The 27,748-nt window shown below is 35.1% G+C and overlaps 1 protein-coding gene and 1 pseudogene across 1 annotated transcript in view; one reads left to right on the top strand and one right to left on the bottom strand.

Annotated features, from left to right (window-relative positions):
* Window positions 1-44: 44 nt before the first annotated feature.
* On the bottom strand, window positions 45-15,511 carry LOC107699096 (LON peptidase N-terminal domain and RING finger protein 1-like; annotated as a pseudogene).
* A 2,148-nt stretch (window positions 15,512-17,659) lies between these two features.
* The window catches only part of LOC107700310 (low-density lipoprotein receptor-like), a 12,019-nt gene continuing 1,930 nt past the window's right edge, over window positions 17,660-27,748 (top strand). Inside the window, exons 1-13 of the mRNA XM_016501936.1 lie at window positions 17,660-17,690; window positions 17,779-17,961; window positions 18,076-18,129; window positions 19,263-19,382; window positions 20,181-20,300; window positions 20,688-20,813; window positions 21,268-21,439; window positions 21,543-21,758; window positions 22,720-22,838; window positions 23,146-23,285; window positions 23,527-23,671; window positions 26,053-26,127; window positions 26,255-26,409. Coding sequence (XP_016357422.1) covers window positions 17,660-17,690; window positions 17,779-17,961; window positions 18,076-18,129; window positions 19,263-19,382; window positions 20,181-20,300; window positions 20,688-20,813; window positions 21,268-21,439; window positions 21,543-21,758; window positions 22,720-22,838; window positions 23,146-23,285; window positions 23,527-23,671; window positions 26,053-26,127; window positions 26,255-26,409 — 1,656 coding nt within the window. The remainder of the gene's footprint in view (window positions 17,691-17,778; window positions 17,962-18,075; window positions 18,130-19,262; window positions 19,383-20,180; window positions 20,301-20,687; window positions 20,814-21,267; window positions 21,440-21,542; window positions 21,759-22,719; window positions 22,839-23,145; window positions 23,286-23,526; window positions 23,672-26,052; window positions 26,128-26,254; window positions 26,410-27,748) is intronic.

Below are 27,748 nucleotides of genomic sequence, written 5' to 3'. Positions count from 1 at the left end.
TATGATGATGATAATAATAATAATAATACAATAAACACATACAATGAAAAAGATGTGCATTTTATTTGAAAATTGACAACTTAAATGTTTGAGCAGAGCTATAAAAAAAATATTTTTCAAAACAAAATGATTTACATACAACAAAATATCTGACATATTTTTCACACTGAAAGGATTTTGGCCAAGAGGCGAATTAATTAAATTAAACCACAGAATTATTTCTCCATCAACAGGAATGCAAAAACCCAAGCCGATACATTATACCATAGGAGCAGAATGCAACAAGGTATTATAAGGCAAAAGTTAGTCTGCACACAACATGCACCACACAGGTGAGTTAGCATTCATCACTGTCAATATGTAGAATGCTTGCTGGGTCTCCTTTCAGTATGGTGCTGGTTGCAGCCAACCATAGTTTGTTTTTCACTTGTCTACATCTGTCAAAATATTGCAAGTTTCCCTTTGTTTACACAAATAAAATATATCAATATCTTAAAATGACTTCTAAAGAACTTGACAAAGAGCAGCTTGTAACTAACAGAGACACTTGCAATATGGAGACATGTTGTTTATGCTGTTTTTGATTGACCAAAGCAAACCCACAGCAAATGAATGATACGTCTGAAACTAAACTATCCAGATATCTGGAAGTCCTAATTATTTCCTCAGCAGAAATAAATCTATGCTAAACAGTCTCATGCCCATCTCTGAGCTGAAAGCTTGAGACAGGATGGGACAGTGTTAGCTTCATTGATGTCCATTACTGCAAAAGCAACCCAAATGAATACAAGTGCATCGTCAAGAGTTTTCTCTGTCTTAGGCAACTCAGCTGTTGTGCGACAACGACTTCTTGTGCGAAAGCTCGGCTGGATGCTCGGAAGTAATATTTCTGCTTTTTTTTTTCCAGAGTATTAAGTGAAGAAGAAAATATATTTCAAATAGTCTTGCCTTCTGCCTTGGTGCCTAAAAATGTACCTTGAAGATTTTGTTTTTGCAGATGCTCCCTGTCTACTTCAACACACACACACACACACACACACACACACACACACACACACCCACACACCCACACACGCACACACGCACACACACACACAGCATGGTGTGATCATGTTGAAAATGTTGGAATTTTCAACCCTCAAAGCACTGTATGGAGGCTACAGGCATTAAACAGAAATGAGATTTTAAGTAGATTGTTTCTCCTAAATGAGAACGGGTTCAACAATAAATACTACAGGGATCTGCACAAAGAAAAGTCAGATGTTGATGAACAGATTGGTACGAAACAACGAAAAACACTTTGTTCTTAGAACTCTCGGCATGAATTACATCTAACCCCACAGGTAGAAATCTGTGTCAGGCTTTCAGTGGAGTCTCCCTAAATTCTCATTAGTTCTTCTTCATTCAGCACCATAGAGTTTTTGCATGTTGGCCAGCAGAAGGACACAGACATTAGCTGGTGGAAATAGAGTTCTGTGTGTGTTTGTGTGGAAGCTCTAGTTGCTGGAAAGGTTCTGCAGGTAGGTGAGGATGTGCTGGATCTTGACTAGACGTTCTTTTAGTGTTGTCATGGAAAGGATAGACAGCTGGTAACGTGGATCGACAGGAAGAACAGCTAGCAGCCACCAACAGCACGTTGGACCATTAGGTGTGGCCTTGAAAACAAAGAAATAAAGAAAGGGTTAGTGTCTTAAGATTAAGCTAATGTACTAATAAAAGTACATTTAAGGAGTCATATCCTAGAGATATACATCATATCTGTACCTTATCGGTTCTCGGCTGATATAAGAGATTTTTATCTGTTAATATTGGAAATATATCAGCCGATGTTGGATATTTCATTGTGTATGCTCATTTCCTGTTTTACACTTAGATTACCTTTGCCATCATGTGTTATTTTAGTATTATTTCTATACTATTATGGTTTTTATAATTATTTCAAATTAGCTTTTATTTTTCAGCTTTATTTGAATTTTAGTTTAAGTTTTAGTAATTACATGTGCTTTTGTCTTTTTTATTATGTTTTTTTATATTTCTACTTAGCTTTAATTTATTTTATTTTAGTAATTTTAGTATGTCAACTTAAACTTATTTTATTTCGGTTAGTTGCCAAGGCAACTTTTGTAATTTTTGTTAAATATTTTTTATGTTTTAAGTTTTTAATCATCTAATATTTATATTGTATTTTATTTCAGCCTTATTTTACTTAAATTAAAACAATTTTTAAATAGTTTCTTTTAGTTTTAGTTAATAATAGAAACGCTGCATCTAATACTCACTTTAAGGTAATTTTCTTAAAACAGTTCTTTAAACAACATAATTAAATGTAATGTTTAGCTAATCTCAAAATTAATTTCAATTTTTATATTGTACATTAAAATGTTGTGATGCCTAGGATTTAAAACGACTGATTTTATTTTTTTATTTTTAATTTATTTTGACAAAATATTATTTAATTTTAATATCTGCTTTTCGGTTATCAGCCATAACCTAACAAAAAACTAATAATTTTATAAAAATAATGATCGGCTCATTGATATTGGCTAGAATTGGTATTGGTATTATTCAGTCCTGCTTTAACTTTTTTACCTCACCACGACCAGGCAGATCAAGTTTCTGAACACCACTGATGTGACGTTTTACAGCTCTTTTTCTATCAAGAGGAAGTTCTGACTTACATAGAACATCAAACTTTCTTTAATCTGAAAAGATCAAGGAAATTTTGATTCCTCATGATATGACCCCTTTTATATCATGCTTTCTTTTTGTAAAATAGAAACGATGAGCTAAACTAAATGCCGATGAAACTAGCTTGAACATCTGTATAAATCCTATTTGTACTCAGAAATCACAGGACAGGCTCTTCAAATTGACCATATAAGGCCCGGCCGGCTATGTTCATGAAGGTTACACAACCTCCCTCCATTATTATTCAAAGTATGCCATCCCTATTCGGGACAACACGCTAATATGTTTACCAGACAGTGTGTGCGTGTTTGCGAGAGCTGCCAGATTAACTTCCGTTCTTTCTGACACATTTATGATGTAACAGCACTTATGCAAACCCAACCCTGAATGCACCTTGACCTACTTCCTACTGTGCAGCCTGCTGTAGGGCAAAGAAAGAAGGGAGACAGGGCTTCTCTCAGTAGTAGGGATTAAGAGAGCGGGAAATACCTGGATGTCAGCCTACCTCATAGGCATTGGCCCAAAATGCTGCAGGATCTGGTTCCGGAAGCGGTTCTCCAGGTTCTGGAACCATTTACGGGCCTGATCGTACACCTGATCATGTAACACTTGTAGCTTCTCCAAATCCTCCTCATCATTGACCTACAATGCACTATTTTTTTTAATACTGTATCTTTAAGCTTAATTTAACTTCTGGTCAACATAAACCATAGAAGGACATATGGTTTCCAAGTGACTATGGTGCTAAAATTTAAATAACGCTTCTCCAAATCCTCCTCATCATTGACCTACAATGCACAATTTTTTTTAATACTGTATCTTTAAGCTTAATTTAACTTCTGGTCAACATAAACCATAGAAGGATATATGGTTTCCAAGTGACTATGGTGCTAAAATTGAAATAATTAAAATAATAAAAATAATAAAATTACCTTATTTTTAATCAAATCCTTATTGTTGAGCCCTGGAAACTATCATAATTATACATAGACAGATATTTTCCTGCATTCCTCTACATTACAGTAATCTAAAAAGCTTTCATATCCTCCAGACACTCGATGTTTGCAGTACAGTATCTGCCTTTCATTCCATGCAAAAGGATGCAAAATTTTAATCACTACTTAGCAAAAATGTTTAAAAAGTCTACAACTACAACTGCAAAAATGTTCATACTTAGAAGACTATGGTGCTAAAATTGTAATAAATTTAAATAAAATATAATTTACCTTATTTATTTTGTAATTATTGTTGAGCCCTGAATGCTCAACAATAACACAGACATTATAAGACATTATTTTTCCTGCATTCCTCTACATTACAGTAATCTAAAATTTCATGAGAAGTGCGTACTTTCATATCCTCCAGATACTCGATGTTGGCGATACAGTATCCGTCTCTCATTCCACGTGAGAGGACGCGAAACCTCTTTCCTCCGATTGTATCCACGACAGAGCGTCCATCTGGGAGGAAATGCACGCTGCGGATCTGGAGCATGCAGCCGTAGTCCACAAACCTTCATATATCATAATATAAAAGTCAGCTACATAATCCAACAGACTTAATGCTTACAATCCCATGAGATCTCATATAAGCTCACACTTACCCTTTCTGGGTTTCGCTGATGCACATGCCGAACTGACGTGTCCCGGTTTCCATGCAGCATCGGATCATGAGACGGTATCATGGCTCAAACACATGAAGGGGGCAAGGCACAGTGGGGTAGGCCATGGTACAAACAAAGATGGGCACATTTTTTGTTAAACTGGGGAAAGACAAATAACATAGAGAAAGAGATTGAGTGTGATTTGTTGATTAGATACAAGGACTTATGCAAATATCACATATCACAGTGTGATATTATTCACTGAATTAAATACTTTACAAATGCAAGGTACATCATTTCATTTTTTCTCATTTTATTTGTAACTGGATGGATGGAAACCAGAAGATTATGCTTAACAAATGAATGGTAAGTCTGGCATCAGTGCAAAAGCAGCTTCACATTACGTACCACTTCCAAACAAAATGATGAATCGGATTAGATGAGCCACAAATGAAACACTTGTGCAAACTTACTCTGAGAGCTCATTTGTTTCCTCTGCATGCAGCTTCAGTCTCTCTGAATGTTCCTTGGATAGATACTGCTTAATGATTTTATCCAGCACTTGTGTGATTGTGTACTTTCTGAAGGCAAGATACTGTATGAGGAACCAGAGAGAAGAGGAAGAGAACCACAAGAAAGAAAAGTTGAAGAACAAGAGGAATACAGAAATAATTGGATTGGTTACTAATGCAAAAATCATTTAGAATGTAATTGAAAGTATGATTGAAGTGTGAATCTTAAAATAAAATAAAACAACACAATTTTATGAATGAATATAATTTATTTGAATAATAAAATTTACCTTGTTGAGCCCTGAATGCTATTATAATTAATTGATTGTTGCTTGCCATGCAAATGCACAGTCTATGATTTTGAGACAAACCTCTTTCAGGCTTTCTTTGCAGAGAGGGCACTGGGGATTGTGGTCTAGACAGCGATCCAGACAGTTTTTGCAGAACGTATGACCACACGGTGTCGTGACAGGCTGATAAAACAATCTAGAAAAGAGACAGGAGATGATCTTGAGCTATATTAAACACTGTCACTGACACATATATGAACCTGTCGCCTGGCAGCTGAGGCTTTTTTGTTTTCTGAGGTAAATATTACAGGCTCTACTAGTTTGTCTTCTATACGTGCACTGTGTAATTTATAAGATAAGCTATTCTAAGACCCTGTTTACAACTGGTTTTTAAAACCCATCTCAAGTCCCATCACCAGTGGACAATGCCACAGTCTTCACAATACCAAATTAACAGTACAAATAAGTTAAATTGTTTTATTTTCTCAACCAATTTTGATACCAAAGCAGAAACTAATCTGCTATTGAACATTCCTTTTCATTTAAAAGCTATATGAAATATTAACTTTTTTTTTTTAAATCAAATCATATAAAATGATTGAGAATCCTGCAAGAAATGTTACGTTTAAAAAAATCATAAACAAACTTGCTATTAAACACATTCCTTTTAAAAATCCCATTTTGACATTATATAAAATATTAACAATATTTAAATGAAATTAATTAAAAATAACAGAATTCTGAAATAAATTTTTTTTTCATAAAATATTTTTTATTTGCTAATAAATACATTCAATCAAATGTTAACATTATACAAAATATTAACAAATATAAAAAAAAGCAAACAGACTTAAAATAACTGAAAACTAGAGATATTTTTATTTTATATTATTTATTCTAAATGCATATATGGGAGAAACAGTGCACTGATTACTTTTCCTTGCCTCTTTTAATTTTTTATTTGGCTTTTAGTCGATTTGACTCTAGAAACATACTCTTTCCTTACCTCATACAGAGAGCATTCAAAATCATTCAGGTCCAGCAGGTCTTTTGGCAGGGTTCGATGGGACTTGGTTTCCTCTGTAACCACAGGAGTAGCTGCACTGGCAGTTGCTGAAGTAAAAAGGTTGAAAAGCAGAGACATGAGGACACCACTTTATTTAGGGCAAACTCAAACTGCAGACATTTTCAGCTGATGATAGTAAAGCACAGTCCCAGTGGAAGTAAGGCAAACACAAAAACCGGCACATTTTAAAGACTGACTAGTCACTGGGTTGCCTGAACAAAAAGTCAACTAAGTCTAAGGAAGCCCTGTGTAATATAGAAGCTGGGTGAGGGTTCATTATAATCATTGGAGAACTACCAGCTAAAAATGTTCAGATGTGTAGTCAATACAGTATTTGCATGGCTTTTCAACCTTGTGTTGGCATCACATACTTGTCAGGCTAGACGACTTACGTACTTGCTTCTTATATTTACTGCTGTGGCTGTAATCCACGCCAGGCCCTGCTTCAGACACAGACAGCTTCCTTTTCAGCAGCAACCCCTTTTCTGGGTCACCCAACTGGGGGGTGGAGCTAACTCTTTTAAGCCCCTCCTCTACAGCTCCCCTTATCCCGTGAGCATGAAGGGAGTGAGCTCTGCTCAGGCCAGAGTGCTCCAGACTTTCAGACCGACCTGGTTTCTGCAGACATGGAAAAATTAGGAGTTAAAGTATTAAGAGCTGCTTATGTCACTGTCAACTAGAGATCTATTTAATAGAAAGTTCATTTAATATACAAGGTGCTAAAGGGTGACCTGCTTACCTCTGTGGTTGTAGGGGACAGATGGGTAGATGCTGCTGGTGTGACAGACTGGTGCCGGGCTTGCAAATGGGTCTGCTGGTCTTGATCCTGGCCCTCAGACACCAGGGTTTTACTGCGCAAGTATGAGGAAGTGTTATGGGTTGTCCCTCTCAAACCAACCTTGACATTATCACAGGCCGGAGCCAACAGGTCATGCAAGATCTGAAGATGAAGAACAAAAAAAGATGGAACAGCTCAATTTAGAACAAAAAGGCAGTTTAACAGAGGTTTAGAAAACAATATAGCTAAGAATATAGATTCATATTTACAGTACCGTTCAAAAGTTTGAGGTCAAGATTTTTTAAAAGAATTTTATTAAGCAAGGATGCATTAATTTTATGTCAAAGTGACAGTAAAGACTTTTATAATGTTACGAAAATGTATATTTAAAAAAAATAAGCTGTTTTTTAATGTTATATTCATAAAATATTTCTGAAAAAATTTATCATGGTCTCCAAAAAATATCAAGCACAACTGTTCCCAACATTGACAGTAATAAGAAATAATTCTTGAACCTAAGCAGCATATTAGAATGATTTCTGAAGGATCATGTGACATTTTTACATATATTAAAATAGAAAACAGTTATTTTAAATTGTAATAATATTTTACAATATTACTGTTTTTAGTGTATTAATGAGCAAAAAAAATGCAGCCTTGATAAGTATCTCTTTCAAAAACATTTTAAAATTCTTACAACACCAAACCTTTAAAACAGTATGTTGTACACAACAAATCTTGCTGCATTCTATTCAAATTCAGACAAATAGATCACAGGAATTAAGTGCTGTTAACTAGAGTTCATGCCTCAGAACTGTTATTAAAGACACCAGTCTTTGTTAATTGAGAGATCATGATTTCTCCTTTAAAATAGCCCTCAGTCTTAATGTAGGCCAAAGAAAAAGCACCTAATTACATCAGAGAGTGTGTTTTAAGCCTTCTGTAAACACACACACACACATACTCTGAAAGATACACAGGTTATGCAACGCACACAGCGCACTTTCTTCGTCTTTCTGTGTGCTTGCTTAGGCAGAAAGTCACAAGGCTTCACCAGTAATAATTATCTTACATAATTTAATTATGGTCCATAACTGATATGAAACAGTTTGGCCACAGCACATTACAATAAGTTGACCTTTAAGAACACAAATAACTAAAACTGTATCTTGAACATAAAACAGTTCTGTCTCCTGACCTCTGACCTACAATATTAATCAACACTAGTAAACGCCAACAAATGGCTTTATATATTCCTGAATAAACAAAACACAGTTAACCTGATAAACCAACATGCTCTCATATTAGATGACCAAAAGTAGCAAAGTAGCAAAATGTTCAACTTGATGCTGTAAGCAATGTTAGCCATTCTGTAATTTCCGCTAAACTAACATAATATAATATAATATAATGTAGAATAAAATATTCTATATTTGAAATGATATGAATCCTAGCTTATTTCATCAGTCACCTGAGAATGTTTTTTGTTTTGTTTCCTAAAATATCAATTTAGTATCAATACTGAAATAGAAGTTGGTAACGTACTGACGTCCAATTTTTATTATCATACCAACTGAATTAAACTACAAAAACAGAATTTAAACTCACCAATTCCACTTCTCGTTTGGCCTGATGGAAGTTTTCATCCAATGCCAAACACTGAAGGAAGACCTGCAGAGATTCATCTACATGACCCATCTCTTGGAGAATTTTTGCTTTCTGGAAATATCCCTGCAAGAGAGAGACAAATTAAAATGAGTTTAGCTTCCAGTAGCACAGATGCTGTTTTTGGGTTAATCTGACTAGAATGGGACTGAGAGTCTAGTCATGTTAATGGCCTGAAGGCTAAAAACAGAGCAAGACACTCTGAGACACACAACAAGATAAATACATACTTGAGTGACCCACATCTGTGCCTTATCCGTACCTGTCTGTATCTCCTTATCTCACTTGTCAGCTTGGCCTGTATAACTTAATCATGTGAAACTGAGCTGATTTAACAAATATAGGTGCTGAAATTCATATTTCAAATGAATAGCAGTAATCAGAACTGAAAAAGAAAAATATTCGAACTCATTCATGGTCAAGAATCTACAAAAAAGCAGGGCTAAATAATATGGATAACCCTTTTCTGTGACGTAATTAGCATTATTGTTGTGAAATTAATTCACACATGATTAAATATGTCACCATTGTAATATTCTCTATCTGGGGAAATATCGATGTTGCAATTAAAGATATTGTAAACAAGTCTGTAATGTTTTGCACTTAATATCATTGTTTGATTGATTGATTGATTGTTTATCATTTAGCATCATGCCAGCTACCACAGCTATATTCATTGTGAGGAACAAGTGAGAAATAGAAAAAGTAAACAAATAAATAAACTATCTAAAACAATTTCAATAAAAAAGCATTCATAAAAGGTTTTTAAAGTTTGTCTTTGATTAAATATCTAAAACAAGCCCGCTTTTTCCTTTACTGTTCCCCTTTTTTCTTTTACTTTTCTTAATATTTCATTTATTTATCTATTTAGTTATTTATATCGTTACCCTTTTATTGACCAACTACTTGATTGTTTATATTACTTACTGTTCGCAAATAAGAAAATAAATAAAGTACAAATTGTTGAAAAAATACTGATCTCACTTCATTGAAAACATTTATCAAATGTTAAGTCCTGCAGGAGTTCAACAAGAGTTTATATAAGTGTATTATAGCAGTATAACTTCCAGCTATTATTGTAACTGAGAAAAAAATGTAATCAAATACATCTAAATATAACATAATATTTTAGCCTTGAGAATAAAGCATTTGTCGCTTGTGTTACGGCTGTATATTGACTCTTGTACTGAATCCGAAATCACCCCCTATACCCTCACTCACTATTCCCTACATTAGGCCACTAATACAGTTCACCTGAAGGAGTAAATGAAAACGAGTGAGTGAATTGTATAGATGATTTAGCTGAGGGTGCTATCTTCTGGCAAGACGCAGCAATTCATTTGGTGCGCGATTATCACAGTGCTTTATGGGTATTCTCTAGCCGTTGAGCATACATCAGTTGTATACTCGTAATTGCTGTGCATTGTAGGATTGAATGAGTGCACTCGATAACCAAACAAGGTTTCGGACACCACTAAAAATGGCTGTCTCCTCAAATAGTGCCCTATTTAAGAGTATAGGGGGCGATTTCAGACACACATGGAGAATAAATTGGAAACTTGAGTTTGCCACCTGTTTTTAAAGCAACAATCCAGCTACTATGATATTTGTAAAAGTGTGCTGATGTACTGTGAATTTGCCATCTGTGGCGGTATGTGTTAGGAAAATTCATCGATGTACCTCTGGGGATGGGGTAGCAATCAGGCAGTCCTCCCAGTTTTTTAAAGCCTGACAGTACTGCTTTAGTCCTCTGTGAGCCTCGGCATGGCACACCCGCACCCACACATTACTAGAGTCTGAGAGAAAGAGGGAATCAGAGACAGTGAGAGACCTCAAAATCACAGCTTTAACTACCATTTCTTTAAGTCTGTCTGACAGGCATTATATTAATCATAATACTTGACATGGCATAGATTAAATGTGTAAGATCAGTAGAACAAGGAGAGACATTTGCGCACTGAAATGCCACAGGAATCACAGCTTTAACTACCATTTCTTTAAGTCTGTCTGACAGGCATTATATTAATCATAATACTTGACATGGCAGATTAAATGTGTAAGATCAGTAGAACAAGGAGAGACATTTGCGCACTGAAATGCCACAGGACTAAAGGGAGAGAGGATGTGACACTGCAGCACTGATTTTTTCACAAGGGCAAATGAGGACACACCAGGAGAGACAAGACTGCTGCACTCTGATTACTCTGTCTCTGCGACATTTTCAGAACCAACACTTCTATCAAGATATGTATTACAAATAAAATGTGACAAATGGTTATCAAAGAAGAAGTGTCCCGATTTTTGTGTACAACGACGGGAACATTGTGACGTTATGTAGCCATTATGTAACTTCATCAACATCATCAAATATTTCCTGTCAACCAAAACTTAACAATGAGGATATGATGATAGATTTTCATGAATCAACAGTAGGGATGTAACAATTCACTCAACTCACGATTCGATTCGATTCACGATTTTGATTTTACGATTCGATTCGATTCACGTTTTTTTTTTAACAAAATGAGATTTAAGACAAATTATAAATTAAATGTGTCCTTTTATTATTACTTGGACAAAATACTGCACGTTTCTTTGTGAAATTGAAATATAACACTATAATAATATAATAATATACTAATATAGCACTTGTAAATTATTGCTCTTTTGTTGGGTTTGATTGCTTCTATTGTCCTCGTTTGTTAGTCGCTTTGGATAAAAGCGTTTGCTAAATACCAAAATTTAAATATAAATGTAAATAACAAAACTAAATTGAAATTTTAAAACAGGCCCCAAATCAAATAAATAACTCAAATAAAAGAAATATCTTCATATAAACAAAATAAGTCTTTGTCTGTGCTCTTTACATTTAAAATTAGAGGCAACCAAATTACATTACATTACATTACAAATTACATTGTATAATTTCGAAATTTTAAGCAAAAACAGAATGGTTTGACTTCAGTTTTGTGAAACTATGCATAAAAAATATCTGCATGAAACAAACAGCAGAGGAGCTGAATGAGACGCAGATGCACGCTGCAGTTATGAACTTTAATATGCATTATACAGAGGCAAGAGGAAAAGAAAAAATACCATCTAAACTTTTCGAAAGACAGCAAGTTCCCCTCAGATATGCATTCATATAAACTCCTGCCCCTAACTGAATCGCGATTTGTTTAGCATCTCAACCGATTTGAATCGTCACATATTTATATTGATTTTCAACTGGCTCACGGTTAATCGTTACATCCCTAATCAACAGTACAAATAAAACGGGTTGGACGATGTCTACAAAATTGGCATTGGACGATGTCTACAGTGAAACATCGCGATGGACGAAGACATCAGCGGGGGCGGAGGTGTGCCCGAAGCCTGGATCCTTATATATGGCACGGAAAGCAAAATAATGATTTCTAACACCGTGTCTACACCGGACGCGAGCGGTGCGACAAAATACTATAGAACCACTGATCTATAACAGCGATTCATTATATATAGATCAGTGTATAGAACTTATTATAATCAGTGATGCTGTCTACACTGGATGCGGTGCGGCGCGACACGACAAATCCCCGACAGTAAACTGCTGCCGCGTTCTATTTATGACGTGCTGCTGACACAAATTTCAAATGATTTTCAACGGTCTCTTTGTTGCGTCCAGTGTAGACAGATGGTGCATCTCAATCAGCTCCCTTGTTCAGTAGTTAGGGCACTGATCAGGGAGTCGGCCATTTTAAAGGCTGTCTCAATCGCGAAATCCTTCCTGTGCACTGGAACGCTTGCTCCCTGAAAAGTCCCACAATGCACCGCAAAAACTAGGGAGCATCGGAGCTCACTATGCTCCCTTACCGGAAATAACGTCACATTTCTGAAGCGTAAAACATAAATCACATGAGCCAACTCGATAAATATAATGACACGCTATAGTAGATTTGAAAAGACAAACCGTTTTTTTCAACATAATTCGTATATATTTCAACATTTATGCACATCGCTAGACAGGTAATGAACATATTTATTTAATATTTATAATTAATATTCGGCTGAAATGTTGTAAGAACATGTAACAGAACGATGTGTTTAAAGAGAATAGAAAATAATATCAAAAAGAGATCGGTTCTGTCTGTTGTTTATTAATTCAAGCGGTGACGTTCTACTATGTTGTCCATTGACGCTGTACGTAATCATGTCACTGGAATTCGAGTGATCACTGTCCCAATGTGCAGTGAGTCAGGGAACTTACCAGTGCCCGAATTCGTGTACACGATCTACAAGCTCGGGAGCTAGGGAGCTGATTGAGACACACCCAGATATGCGGCACAGTGCGGCGCGACACGACAACTGTCGCGTCCGGTGTAGACACGGTGTGCCTGTTACATTACAGTACATAAAATTTCACTTATCACATAAACAGAGTAAGGAGAGATGATTGAGGACGATGGCGAATGATTTGCAGATCCTGAGCACCACTGACAAACATCTACTCTTGTAAAATGTGTGGTAAGTACTGCTGCTCCATAGTATAAACAGAGTACGTGCGATCGTGAATGTCGAAAGTGAAAGTGAAACTAAAAAGCGACCATGCATTCAAAAGCAGTTTCAATGCCAGGTATAATAGCGGCGCCCTGATGCCGAAATATATGTAGTAAAATTACCCAATGATATACTGCGAGGGAAAATCGTGGTGCTCAACATCGTGATGTCTATCAGCAATCGGCGATGGATGATGACATCGTCTATCGGCCCAGCCCCTAAAGTTGGCCCACTCATTATACAGAATGTAAATGAAAACAGTTTACTAAACTTTTACAGAATGTATAAATGACTTTTGATATAATTCGTATGAATATTTATATATATTTTAAAGTGTCATTAATATAAAATACTAAATCAACTAATCTATTTAAAATTGTGCTTTGATAGTTTAATTACATCACTGAATAACCCATGACAGACAAAGCAGAATCCCAGTAAAAGGGATTCATCTGAAAAGGTACATTTGTTCTATGACTTATATACAGGCATAAAATATTTACATAATTGCCCATATTTTAATTGAACATATTATAATAAATGACATTTAAATGAAATGTAAATGTAATTTAGGAAATTATTGAATAATAGCCACATGAATTACAATAAGTATAAGATTTAAAAATAATAATACTAGTAACAATATGCAACGGGTAAAAACGGGGCCTTCTGTGCCAATGCTTTGGTCTAATTTTATATTTACACTTCAATAAAAAAAACGATAAAAACTAGAATTTTACACAAAATATAGAAACATTAATGTGTTCACAAACTTAGATTTTCAGATGAAAAGACAAAATTTGTGTAGCCATTCATTACAGTAAATGTGTTGAGATTATATTCTGTGCCATCTATGATCAAGAAAAAATAAAATAAAATGGGTGTCATATTTGCATATATATAAATATGAAATTTTTCGGATAAAATACACTAAGGCCCGGTTTCACAAACGGGGCTTAGCTTAAGCCAGGACTAGGCCTTAGTTAAATTAAGATATTTAAGCAACTTTTACAAAAATGCCATAGAAGAAAACCTTACAGGTGAGCATCTTGACACAGAACAATGACACTGACATATGTCAGAGCAAGATATTTTCAGTTGAGACAGCTCAAACATGCATTTTAGTCTGGGACTAGCTTAAGCCTTGTCTGTGAAACCGGGGGAATGTAGCCGATAAATGACCATTTTCCCTATTATGACATCGCAGCCTTTTCAAATTCCAGCTGTTACTTAACAAATGCATTTTTAGTGTTTAGGCAACAGAACATTACATTAGACAACTTTTAGGCATCTCTCTATTGAACAGATACCTGAACATTGTGGCTATTACATACTGTTCTACTTGTTATTATCAAACTCAGTTTGACTCAGATTACAAAACACTTTGTGACACGACCTGCCTTACACAACGTGTGCCGAGTGCGCATGCGCCCTGCGAACGCGTTTTGTAATACAGGCGCTCGCCAGTTACATGTTCGCTGAGGGCGGGGCTAATACATAAATTACGGCTGTCAATCCAAATGTTGGTCAGTGGAGCTCTGTCTACCTTGTACCCTTTTGATAAACAATATAAGATGTGGCGACGGTGTTCTGACCTAGTAACCTTGGTCATGGCATTGTTGTCAGATTAGTAAATATATTTAGACACAGTGAAGGATGCGAATTTACCAGATTCTAATAATTGATTGGTTAGTGCAATAGCATTGCCGTAGTGTTTACTCTTCAATAGGCTTTCAGCTTCCCCTAAACATTTAGTTCTATTCACGTCTTCAGGGAACCACTTCTCTAAAAGTCCACATAGGATCACATTCAGTCGGGGTTCCCCGGGCCTCTTCCTAATGTCATCGCTGCACAGTTTACATTTAGAAAAAGTGCTATGCTGTAAACATCTCCTACAATACGTATGTCCACAGGTCACCGTCACGGGCTCGGCTATGAAACTATGACAGCCAGGGCAGTCGAATTCACAATCCTGAGTCCAGTTCGGCTCACTTTTTGCTGAGGACTCTTCTGATTTCTTCTTGAAGTTGCGCAGAACGCATCCGACTAAACTGCTCAGCTGGTCCGGCCGGACCGGACCATATCGGAGAGCCATGGAAAACATATCGACAGCCTCTTTAAGACGATTTTCCGACGCTAAAGCGTCAGCTTTGGATAAAACAAGTTGACGGTCTTCCTCGTCCCAGTCGCCTTCTGTTTCAGGTGCTATAAAAAATCTTCCCCTTTCCTCCCAAGCATATTCTTGGTGTAGTCTTTGCAATGACATGCCTGTGTGTGACACTCACAGATACGCCACAAAAATGTCAATGTCAATGTACAAACAGCATTCTTACAGTTATCGGTTCAGGAGAACCTAGTGAACATACAGGAGACAAAGATTTTGTCTGTGTGTTACGTAAAAATAGCATCACGTGCGCACCAGCGAGCGAATCTATTGGCCGCCGAGGCACGTTACAAAACACAAAACTCTTTTGAGTTTTGCAACGTGCGCTTGGGACTATAGCGAGGAAAGGCTGCTATGAAAGAACGCATCGATTTAAATCCAAAGATATCAGTGTGTCATCAGTCATCATCGTGTTAATACTTTTATGCTGCGCATTTTATTGAAAAAAGGAAAATGACAGGATATTCCCTAATGATAACATCAGGAATTGTGATAAGGCTTCCATGTTTCACAGATGTGCACTTGCTAAGAGAAAGGAGATGAGTAATTTCCTGTGTCAGCGGTGTTTTTGTGTGGTCTGTGGGGCTAACATATAGGTTGAAAGGCTGGATCTATGTTACTCAACGGAGTTAAGACTGTAGGAATGTCGGTAGTCGTGTAATATATAGGTCAACGCACATACGTAATTACATATTGCACAATAGATACGTCTGATGACATTTCCCCCTTACAAAGCATCACTAGCCCATAGACCATAGGCGTCATTTATCGTGGGGAAATGATTTAGTCCTCACTCACCACTTAAAATAAAAAAAACCAAAAAAATAAAGAAGCATGTTAAAATGCTCGCTATTAAAAAAAAGTAAATTGCGTTTTTTTTTTGTTATTCTGGCTTTTTTGCTGTTAAAATTATTTTAGCCATCTGATGAAGTTCATTTTTAATAGATGTATAAAGTCCGTTCAATGTAAAAATTGGGGCATCTCTGCAATAAACAGATAGGACTAGGAACAGAGTAGAGATGGCAGTAAATACAAAAACACAAAACAGAGAGAGAGAGAGAGAGACTTTTTTTTTCAAAATTTCATTTTGCAATTCCTTTGTATTGTGTCAAAGGAGTTTCCACGTGCACGCGTGAGATAATAGACCGCTGTTCATACATTGACGCTAGAAAGTTTGTGAGACCGTAATAATTTTGCGTATACCATCATAAAGATATTATTTTAATCTACGTAATATTTTAATGTATAGTTTAAATGCGTTCTCTTAATTTATTGGATTTGGATGAATATGATTCTGATTTCAGTGTAGGTCAAATTTATGCAAAACATTCTGGCGGGTTCACAGACATAACCTAACATGTTATAAAATGATATAAAATGGTTTGACTTCAGATTGTTATACACACAAAAAAAAACATATGTCTGCTTCTTCTTTTATATTTACAGTTATTTATTACTTTGTTTTCCCAGTTTAGGCATTACTGAAAGGTCAAACAAGTGTTAAAATTTTTTATGAATTAATATAAATATTATTTCAGTCAATGTTTGTCTCTTAAAAATAAGTACAATTATGGTTATAAATATGGGGACTTATAATGGGTCAAAACTTAACTTCATCGTTTTGTGAGTCAGAAATCACCTTTTTTTTTCTTTTCTTCCTATGGGATTTTGTAGCTTCCATCACAAAGATGCTCAATAGGTGTTCAGGTCTGGACTTCCACACATTTCTTTATGAACCTTGTTTTATTTGCTGTCATTTTGGAACAGAAGATGACCCCCTCAAATTGTTGCAGCAAAATTGGAAACATAGAATTCTCTAGATTTTCATTGTATGGTATAGCATTAAAATTAGCTTTCTCTGGAATAGTCAAACCCTTTGATTTTATATGGAGTGTCTGCATACTTTTTGCCATACAGTGTTAATGTGGGACTCTTATGCATGCATTTCTTGCTCTATCAAACAAGCCTTCTTTCATCATCTTACATGTGACCGAGATCACATGTGTTCACTGATGTGACTGAGTGAAGCAGGGCTATTGTTGAGATGTAGGAAGGAACTCATGAAAAAACTTTTACAGGTTCCCACATCAAATGCTTTTTATCTTTTGGGAAAGCATAAACATATCACAAAATAAATCTAAGTTTGTGCTCTTGTTACAAATTATGATTCATAATTATGAACATAATGTTTTTTTTCCCCTTTATTTTTATATTATTGCAATGTTAAATTTTGCAATTTGGCAACTATGATATTACAGCAAATGCTGATGTCAAAACTGCAAAATATGTCCCAGATTATATTTATTTACCTACTTAATTTGATCAAATGTAGTCCAGCTACATACTATTAATAGAGAATGTTGTCTTGTTTCTGTGATAAAGCCACATGTAGGTTATTCCTGCTGCTCAAACTGTCCTTCACCGTTTTCAAAATCTCTCAGAACTAAAGAGCTGTTTTTACTCTCATCTTTCGCAGGTTTTCCAAAGTGCGGCACAGAGCAGTTTGTGTGTAATAATGGCAGATGTGTGCCTCTGAATCTTCGCTGTGATGGCGTGGATGAATGTGGAGACAGCAGCGATGAGATCTCCTGTTTGAATTGCACTAGTGGCTCCTTCCACTGTGTTGCAGCAGCGCGCTGCGTTCCTTCCCGTAGCGTCTGTGATGGCAGGCCTGACTGCTCTGATGGAGCAGATGAACAGTTAAACACATGCGCACCGACATGCGCTAGGTCACAGTTCAGGTGCACGAATGGACGCTGTGTGCCCAATTCAGGGAGGTGTGACAACATCAAAGACTGTGAAGATGGCAGCGATGAAGAGAACTGTGGTATATAAATATATATATATAAATAAAAAAAATTACAGGTCACAGATATATATACTAGGCTTGTGTGAAAAATGCTTTATAAACAAAGCTTATTGTTAGTATAATTTTTATTATATATGAATAAAATCAATTTATACTCTTTTGTTTCTATTTAACGTGATCACAATTTAATAAAAACATTAGGCCGATTAATTAATTTCAACGGTTATTCAAACAACGAATAAATGATATAGGAAAGTGAGCAAAGAACATACATTTTACAGTATCAACGGAGATTTCTGAAACTCCGAATCAGTTAAACCATTGCGTCGCAAAATGATTCACCATCAGCCATTACTACAGTCTTCAGTGTCACATGATCCTTCATAAATCATTCTAATATGCTGATTTATTATTAATGTTGGACAACAGTTTTGTTGCTTAATATTTTTTTGGAACCTGTGATACTTTTTTCAGGATTATTTGATGAAGTTAAAAAGAACAGTGTTTATTTAAAATAAAATCTTTAATAACAAATTAAGTCTTTATTACCACTTTTGATCAATTTAACACATCCTTGCTGAATAAAAGCATTCATTTCTTTCAGAAAAAAGAAAAAAATTACTGACCCCAAACTTTTGAACTGTAGTGTATATTGCTACAAAGGATTTATATTTTGAATAAATGCTCATCAAAGAATCCTGAAAAAAGTATCACAGGTTCCAAAAAAATAATATATGAAGCAGCAAAATTGTTTCCAATATTGATATTAAATCAGCATACTAGAATGATTTCTGAAGGATCATGTGACACTGAAGACTGGAGTAATGATGCTAAAAATTCAGGTTTGATCAGCAATAAATTATATTTTAAAGTATATTAAAATAGAAAACCATTATTTTAAATTGCAATAATATTTCACAATATTAGTTTTCTTTTCTGTATTTCTGATCAAATAAATGCAGCCATGATGAGCAGAAGAGACTTCTTTAAAAAACATTAAAAATCTTACTGATTCCAAACTTTTGAACAGCAGTGTATTAATTATATATATATATATATATATATATGAATTAAAAATAACATGCAGAGAAAGATGTAGAGAAAAAATGTAGATAAATTCACTATTTGTCTTTATTTCTCTGTTTCTGTAGATGATAACGAATGTGACATCGATAACGGTGGCTGCTCTCACCTGTGTATTGATCTACCCCTTGGTTTCATGTGTGACTGCCCCAGTGGAATGAGGCTGGTCCAGGACACACATTGTCAGGGTGACAGTCTTCAGTGTCACATGATCCTTCATAAATCATTCTAATATGCTGATTTATTATTAATGTTGGACAACAGTTTTGTTGCTTAATATTTTTTTGGAACCTGTGATACTTTTTTCAGGATTATTTGATGAAGTTAAAAAGAACAGTGTTTATTTAAAATAAAATCTTTAATAACAAATTAAGTCTTTATTACCACTTTTGATCAATTTAACACATCCTTGCTGAATAAAAGCATTCATTTCTTTCAGAAAAAAGAAAAAAATTACTGACCCCAAACTTTTGAACTGTAGTGTATATTGCTACAAAGGATTTATATTTTGAATAAATGCTCATCAAAGAATCCTGAAAAAAGTATCACAGGTTCCAAAAAAATAATATATGAAGCAGCAAAATTGTTTCCAATATTGATATTAAATCAGCATACTAGAATGATTTCTGAAGGATCATGTGACACTGAAGACTGGAGTAATGATGCTAAAAATTCAGGTTTGATCAGCAATAAATTATATTTTAAAGTATATTAAAATAGAAAACCATTATTTTAAATTGCAATAATATTTCACAATATTAGTTTTCTTTTCTGTATTTCTGATCAAATAAATGCAGCCATGATGAGCAGAAGAGACTTCTTTAAAAAACATTAAAAATCTTACTGATCCCAAACTTTTGAACAGCAGTGTATTAATTATATATATATATATATATATATATGAATTAAAAATAACATGCAGAGAAAGATGTAGAGAAAAAATGTAGATAAATTCACTATTTGTCTTTATTTCTCTGTTTCTGTAGATGATAACGAATGTGACATCGATAACGGTGGCTGCTCTCACCTGTGTATTGATCTACCCCTTGGTTTCATGTGTGACTGCCCCAGTGGAATGAGGCTGGTCCAGGACACACATTGTCAGGGTGAGAATTTAGTCACACTGGTCAACTGTTTAAATGATTGCATGGTCCAATGTAAACCAATTACAATGTTGTTGTAGAACTAGCACAGTAGAACAGTCAGTGATCATACATTTTTTTTCCATGAGCAGTAGTGTCCAGAACAGGGCGGTTACTGAGCTAAAAGTAGTAGTATTCAGCAGCTCATATGATCTAAACATGTCTGCCCCTGTGAGGCGACAGGCTCCTTTGTGTGTTAATATGGGAAAATTGACTGAATACTCATTTAAATGTCATAAAATTAGCTTGTCCTGCTTTACTCATTTGGTTATGCTATAGTTTACCACAATAAATCACAGTTGTCATAATAGATTTAACTTTTCCACTCAAATACTCATTTTTCACTTCTAGATGTGGACCACAGTCTTGATTCAGATGTGTGTGATCAAATTTGTGTCCGTACCAATGGATCTCTTGAGTGTGAATGTCAGGATGGGTATGTGCTGACCGCTGGGACTGGACAGTGCAAGGCTACAGGTGAGAGGAAGATTTCAATGTTGGCCCGTAAAGACACAGACAGTCAAGACTGCATATCTTGAATATTTTGTGTGTATACTTGTGTCAGTGTCAATTTAATATTATTATTTTACATTATAGTATTTATTCATATTTTGAAATGGCTTTTATTTTTAATTTTTTTGTTTTAATTTTAGTTTAAGTTTTGGTATTTGCTTTTGTCAGTATTATTCGATTTTTTTTCGTAATATTTCTATTTAGTTTATCTTTTTTTTTTTTTATTCGGTTTGAAGTAAAAGTATCTTATTTTAGTTAGTTTCCAAGGCCACATTTCTATTTTTAATTTAAGTTTTAATATTCTAATTATCTAATATTTATCTTTTATTTTACATTTATTTCAGCTTTAATTCAGTGAACAAAAATGATTTTTAATAGTTTTAGTAAACAATAGTGACACTGATTTGGTCTTGTACAGGTGTTGCTGTTCATGTGGCGGTCACCACTCACGAGGGTGTTAAATGGATGGACCTCAGCGTCTCTGAGCAAAGAAACATCACATATAAAAGAGCCTCACCAGGACCTGTTTCAGCACTTAATGCAAAGAACATGTTATATTGGACCAGTCCTGAGAATGACATCATCTACAGGTGCAGAGCCATATAAATTAAATATAAATTTTTACCCATTAATATCATTAATGCTTAAATGCTTAAAAATCGTTCCAACACAAAACATATTTGTCTATTTCAGGGTGTCTTTAGACTCCAGTGACTATAGACCAGCTGTGTTGTTAAAGGCTTCCATAGGCGTTCTGGGATTGGCGGTAGACTGGATCCATGAGCTTCTGTACTGGGTCAGCACCAACACTCATGCTTTACACGTGGCCTCTCTGAATGGCTCCAAACAAAGTGAGCTCATCTCTGGGCTCTCCAGACCTACTGCAGTTGCTGTCCAGCCGCTGCTAGGGTAAAAATACTGTCTTCTTCTCTATATAGTTGATAGTCACATAAATTTGACGTGTAATGTGACAAGTGCTAATATTTTGATTAATAATAATAAAGAAAAAATTTGTCCTTTAATGCCAGTGTGATGAATTGTGTACAATAAGAGCAAGAACATTTATTCAGGAAAGATATGGCCAATATTGATTTCTTGTTGTCTTTAAATGGGTACTCCACCCAAAAAATAAAAATGCTCTCATCATTTACTCAGCCTCAGGCTGTCTTGATGTAAATGACCTTCTTTCTTCAGTGGAACATAGAGATTTTTCGAAAAAATAATGCATCTCTGTGATTCTATATAATGCGAGTTCATGGGTCCCTTAATGTTGACACTTCAAAAACCATGTAAAACGAACATGATAGTAATCCATTCGACCTTAGCTGATGAATCAATGTCTTATACTAATGTTTTAAACTTTTTTTTAACTATAAACCATTGTTTCAAATGCAGATTGATGAATGCATTCTTGACGTAACATCAGCACATTTTGAAGTATGACGAAAGCGTGTTATGAAGAAGTAATGCAGAAGCACAGAGGACTGTCACTTAATGCGTGAGTTTATCGTTACATCAAGCATTATTAGTATTTTTCTCACACACCTACTGTTTTGCTTCAGAAGACATTGATTCATCAACTAAGGTTGTATGGATTACTGTCATGTTCTTTTGCATGGTTTTTGAAGCCTCAATTTTGAGTTACCCATCAAATTCATTTTATGTACTCACAGAGATGGATTCTTTTTGTAAAAATCTTTGTTTGTGTTCAACAGAAAAAAGAAAGTCATATACATCTGGGTCAGCATGAGGGTGAGTAACTGAAAAGAGAATTACATTTTTTTGTGTGGAGTATCGCTTTAAGGTTGGATAATATTTGAATGAATTTAGTGAGTTTGTCTGAATGAGTTGAACCTGCTTTTCTTCCCAGGTATGTGTTCTGGGCAGATAGTGAGGTGTCTCCCAGAATTGAGCGTGCCCGTTTGAATGGGACGAGCAGAATAGCACTGATAACTTCATCTATACGCTATCCTGTCGCAATCTCCTTAGGTCAGACTTCTCATACGCAATTAGGTTGTAAAATCTAGCTTGCTTTTATCACTCCATATTTTACTTCATCACTTATTGCATCAAGGTTTTTTAAAATAAATTATACCAAACCCATCCATAAACCAATCATGGATCATACACCTGAAAACAAGATAAGAGTTAGATAAACTGTGAAATCCAGTCACCTTTATTTTTATAGTGCTTTATACAATAAAGGTTTGAAAGCAGCTTCACAGTATTAAACAGGAAATTAACAGAATCAATAAATAAATAAACCGATTTTTTTAAATTTTCTTTCCTCATTTAGATATCACTCGTGGTCTGCTGTACTGGGCTGACTCAGGTCTGCGCACAGTATCAAGGGTTGCATTTGATGGACAACATAGAAAGACGGTTGTAGAGTCCAACGGATATCTGGATCAACCGTTTGGACTGGCCGTATTTGAGGTTCATAACACAACGCATGTCACTTTTCTTCATTCTATATAATTATTGCCCTACCAATGATCAGTTTACTTTTATAATAAAACAAAAACAAAGCACGCCTGTTTCACTCTTAATAATATTTAATATGATCCATATTCATATATTAAGCATTTTTATTGATTTATAACAACATTAATTAAAATCTAATCTTGATGTTGCATTGATAATGGAGTAGTGAATTTTTAATGTATGTCCCCTGCAGAGTCGAGTGTACTGGAGTGACCAATTGACCAACTCTATTTGTAGTGCAGACAAGCACAATGGCAACATGCTCCAGGTTTCTCAGAGACTTGGTTCTGTTTCACCGGCTGGACTGGTCATCCTTCATCCACTGTTACAGCCTACAGGTAGTCAAAAATATTCTCTTACATAACTTGTTTTTTTTCCATATAGTAACTAACTTCTGTTCTTGGTAGAGCCAAGTTAAGTGTGTTATACATGAATGCACTGTTTAATAAATATTCAAAGCAGCTTCACAGTAATAAACAGGAAAATGACACTTAATGTCAGACAAATTCAAATTCTGATGTAAAGCAGCTCTAAACAGAAAATAGTGTCATTATTCTTTGTTGGTTTAGTTCAATAACAGTGTAAAGGTTCAAAGTTCAGTTAAGCTATTAACAGCTCTACAGAAAACCATAGTGTCTTTATTCAGCTCAGGTCAGTTCATTGTTAGATAAAAGTGTCGCTGCTGTAAGATTAGATTCCGCTATAGAGCAGCTCTGCAGAAGATATTATGTAATTTCCGTAATCTTTCTGTAAACTGTTTAAAAAGCATCCAAGTAGTTTGCATATTTGTGTTTAGACATTACAGAAGTCATACTTTCATTTGTTCTGATGACTTTCATTCTGAATTGTGGAAAATGATAATAAAACAGAATGAGTAGATTAGGCCACACGTGTTTTCCTACAGATTCAAAAGAATGTGAGGTTAATCGCATTTGCTACAAAACAAAAACATGATTTCATAGTTTCAATCTGTGTGTAGAGAGCAAATGAATTTTTTTCGATTTTATGACGTGTTTGTACCTCTGTGTGTGCATGAAACTTCAGGTCATGCTGTACTCTTGGTGAGGTTTGGTTCTCTCTCCGAGTCACCCATCTCTACTCTGAAAAACTCGATTCATTTGCTCATCTAATTTTGGTTAGTGAGCATTTGTGACTGTGTAGATTTGTGGTTCCCAGTTACTGGCTCAGTTATAATTTACTGTTAAGTGGATCATAGCTCGCTTATTTTGCTCTTTTGTTGGAGAAGCACCTGCCTTGTAAACGTGTTACTTTTGTTTGCATCTGGTCAATTGGTAAATGTAATACTGTAGTTGCTATAAATGGCTTTTCCTTGCTTTTGTAGCTCAAAGAGTCTGTGTGTACAGTAACACGCCGCTTCATCTGTGCTGTGAATTGTCACGCGAGTTTTGAAAAAAGTGTGAAAGGTACTTTCCAAGATGCTACATTTGATGTGGGGTCACACCATTGCTGCGAATACCATTTGGGCTCGGTTTTTGCAAAGGTTTCTTGTGGGAGTGTAGTTTTGTTTTTATACTTTGTTTTAGACCAGTCAGTGGAGAAAGTACTAAATAAGTATGTAAAACAAGTACAAAAATGTATCATCCTACACCTAAACGAAAATGTCCTTAAAACCAAACATTAAAATACATTAATATTTCATTGAACTACAGGGATCCGATAAAATACTAAATGATTAACACGACCGGTTGAACAGGAATATAGATCATTTTGGTTTCTAGTCACCTCTTGATTTGACAAGAACAGCATAGCATTATGTTCTTAATTTTTTATTTACTTTGTCAAGTCAGTTTTATTTGTATATCGCTTTTCCCAGTAGGGTTGCAAAAAGTTGGAAAATTTACAGTAAATTTAGGAAATATTCCAGAAATTTTGGAAACGTTCTAGGATTTTTTGGAATATTCCAGGGATTTTGGGAAAGTTTCCGGAAATTTACCGGAAATTTTCCACCCCTTTGCAACCCTATTTCCTAGTACATATTGTTTCAGATCAGCTTTACAGAATTTCATGATGCTAATGTTTATAATACTTTAATGCAATTTGTCTGGCTTCGGCAAGCATAAGTGACAAGTAAATTTGTACCACAATACAGTTTATTTGGATGCACAGCCTTCAATGTCAAGAACATATTAGAAATGTTTCTTCCTTCATCTTAAGTTATTTTTTTAAATGTATAGATAAGTTATTTAAATAAGAAAAGCCTTTGAATTTGCTTTGCTAACTATATGCGTGGTTATGTGATTTGTTGCATTTAAAATTTTTTTTTTTTTTTAGATTTATTTAGCATTTTCAAACAACGATCCGTCACGCTACACTTGCTGTGGCATCACACTTTTGTGAATACCACTTCCGCTTGTTTTTTTGTGGGCGTGTAGTTTGTTATACTTTGATTTAGTCAAGTCAGTGGTTCTGAATTGGATTTCCTTAAGGATCAAGAACATAATGACAAATACATAAATTGATTACTGTACAAAAGTAAATGAAAATGTCCTTAAAACAAGTGTTTCCGATAAAAATAAATGTTAATACATAAATTAACATGATATAGGCTGAACAGGAATATAGATTTTTTTGCTTTCTAATAATCCTCTAATCAGCATGATAGTTTCATGCTTTTGGCAAGGATGGCACGTTGGTTAACGGAAATGTTTCTTCCTTCATTAAAAATGTACAAATAAGCTGTTTTATTTTGCATTTTCAGACAGTGATCCATTGCAGTCGAAAACAAGAACGTCACTTCCTGATTCACAATTTGCATGGCTCCTCTCATTGACTGGTTGGTCTAACTTCTCTGTTGCAACCTTCTTGCAGTCATCATTTTGAGAAGTGTCTTTCTGTGTCACTGCTTATAGTAATTGGACTGATGTTCCCTTGATCACCTTTATTTGTTCTTCGTCTGTTAGTCATCATCAGTTTGCTGTTGGTGGGGGCATTGCTATGGCGGCAGAGGTCTGAATTCTGTGCCTCTCGTTCTCATTCTCCTCTCGGAGAAGTGACGCTTAAAGAATCCCAGGATCCTCTTCTGATATCCAGGCTGCCTATAGTACATGAGCATAAAGTAAGAGCGAGTGTTTTATAGCCTTCACACTCAAATTACAGAGACACGATTACAATCATTCATTCATTCATTCATACATTTCAGTCTGTACAGGGAACAAAATGAAAAACTGTGCATCTTGTGAAAATATCTCTCATAGAAAGACATTTAAACATTATGCACACCTAAATATAAATAATTACTTCAGTCTTCAGTGTCATATCATGTTCCTTCAGAAGTCATTCTAAAATGTTGATTTGGTGCGCAAAACAGTTTTTGCTTCTTAATATTTTGAGAAAACTAATACATTTTTCAGAATTCTTTGATGAATAGAAAATTTGATGAACAGCATTTATTTGAAATTGAAATATTTTGTAACATTATAAATGTCTTTTACTGTTACATTTGATCAATTTAATGCCACCTTGCTGAATAAAAGAGCAAATTTTTTTTACTTTCCACCAACTTTTCAATGGTAGTGTATTACAGTTTCCACAATGTTTTAAAAAAAACTTTATTTTAAAAAATGGATAAAGATGAATTAAAGGAAAGGAAAAACGGAATGACAATTAATAGAAATGGAAATTGAAAATAAAAATCCATTATAGTACTTTATCAATTAATGCATTTAAGGGCTATGTGTAAGAATTTTCATGTATTATCACTTTTTTTATTGCCAATGTGTGATCAGCTTGTCACAAAACTCAAAGGAACACTCCACTATTTTTGAAAATAGGCTCATTTTGCAACTCCCCTAGAGTTAAACAGTTGAGTTTTACCATTTTCGAATCATTCAGCCGATCTCCGGGTCTGGCGGTAGCACTTTTAGCTGTAGCTTAGCATAGATCATTGAATCTGATTAGACTGTTAGCATCTCGCTCAAAAATGACCAAAGAGTTTCTATATTTTTCCTATTTAAAACTTGACTCTTCTGTAGTTACATCGTGTACTAAGACCGACGGAAAATGAAAAGTTGCGATTTTCTAGGCCGATATGGCTAGGAACTATACTCTCATTCCGGTGTAATAATGGGTGCAGGAGGCGCAATGATATTACGCAGCGCCTGAAAATAGGCTAACTTCCGTCAACATAACCAACGTGACCACCTGCTTGCACAGGGAGCGTGCTGGGGACTATTTTCAGGCGCTGCGTAATATCATTGCGCCTCCTGCACCCATTATTACACCGGAATGAGAGTATAGTTCCTAGCCATATCGGCCTAGAAAATCGCAACTTTTCATTTTCCGTCGGTCTTAGTACACGATGTAACTACAGAAGAGTCAAGTTTTAAATAGGAAAAACATCGAAACTCTTTGGTCATTTTTGAGTGAGCGATGCTAACGGTCTAATCAGATTCAAT

This window comes from Sinocyclocheilus anshuiensis, unplaced genomic scaffold (genome assembly GCF_001515605.1).
Source record: "Sinocyclocheilus anshuiensis isolate Anshui unplaced genomic scaffold, SAMN03320099.WGS_v1.1 scaffold477, whole genome shotgun sequence".
NCBI lineage: Eukaryota > Metazoa > Chordata > Actinopteri > Cypriniformes > Cyprinidae > Sinocyclocheilus > Sinocyclocheilus anshuiensis.
Note: the sequence above shows the minus strand (reverse complement) of the source record. Positions and strands in the feature narration are given on the sequence as shown.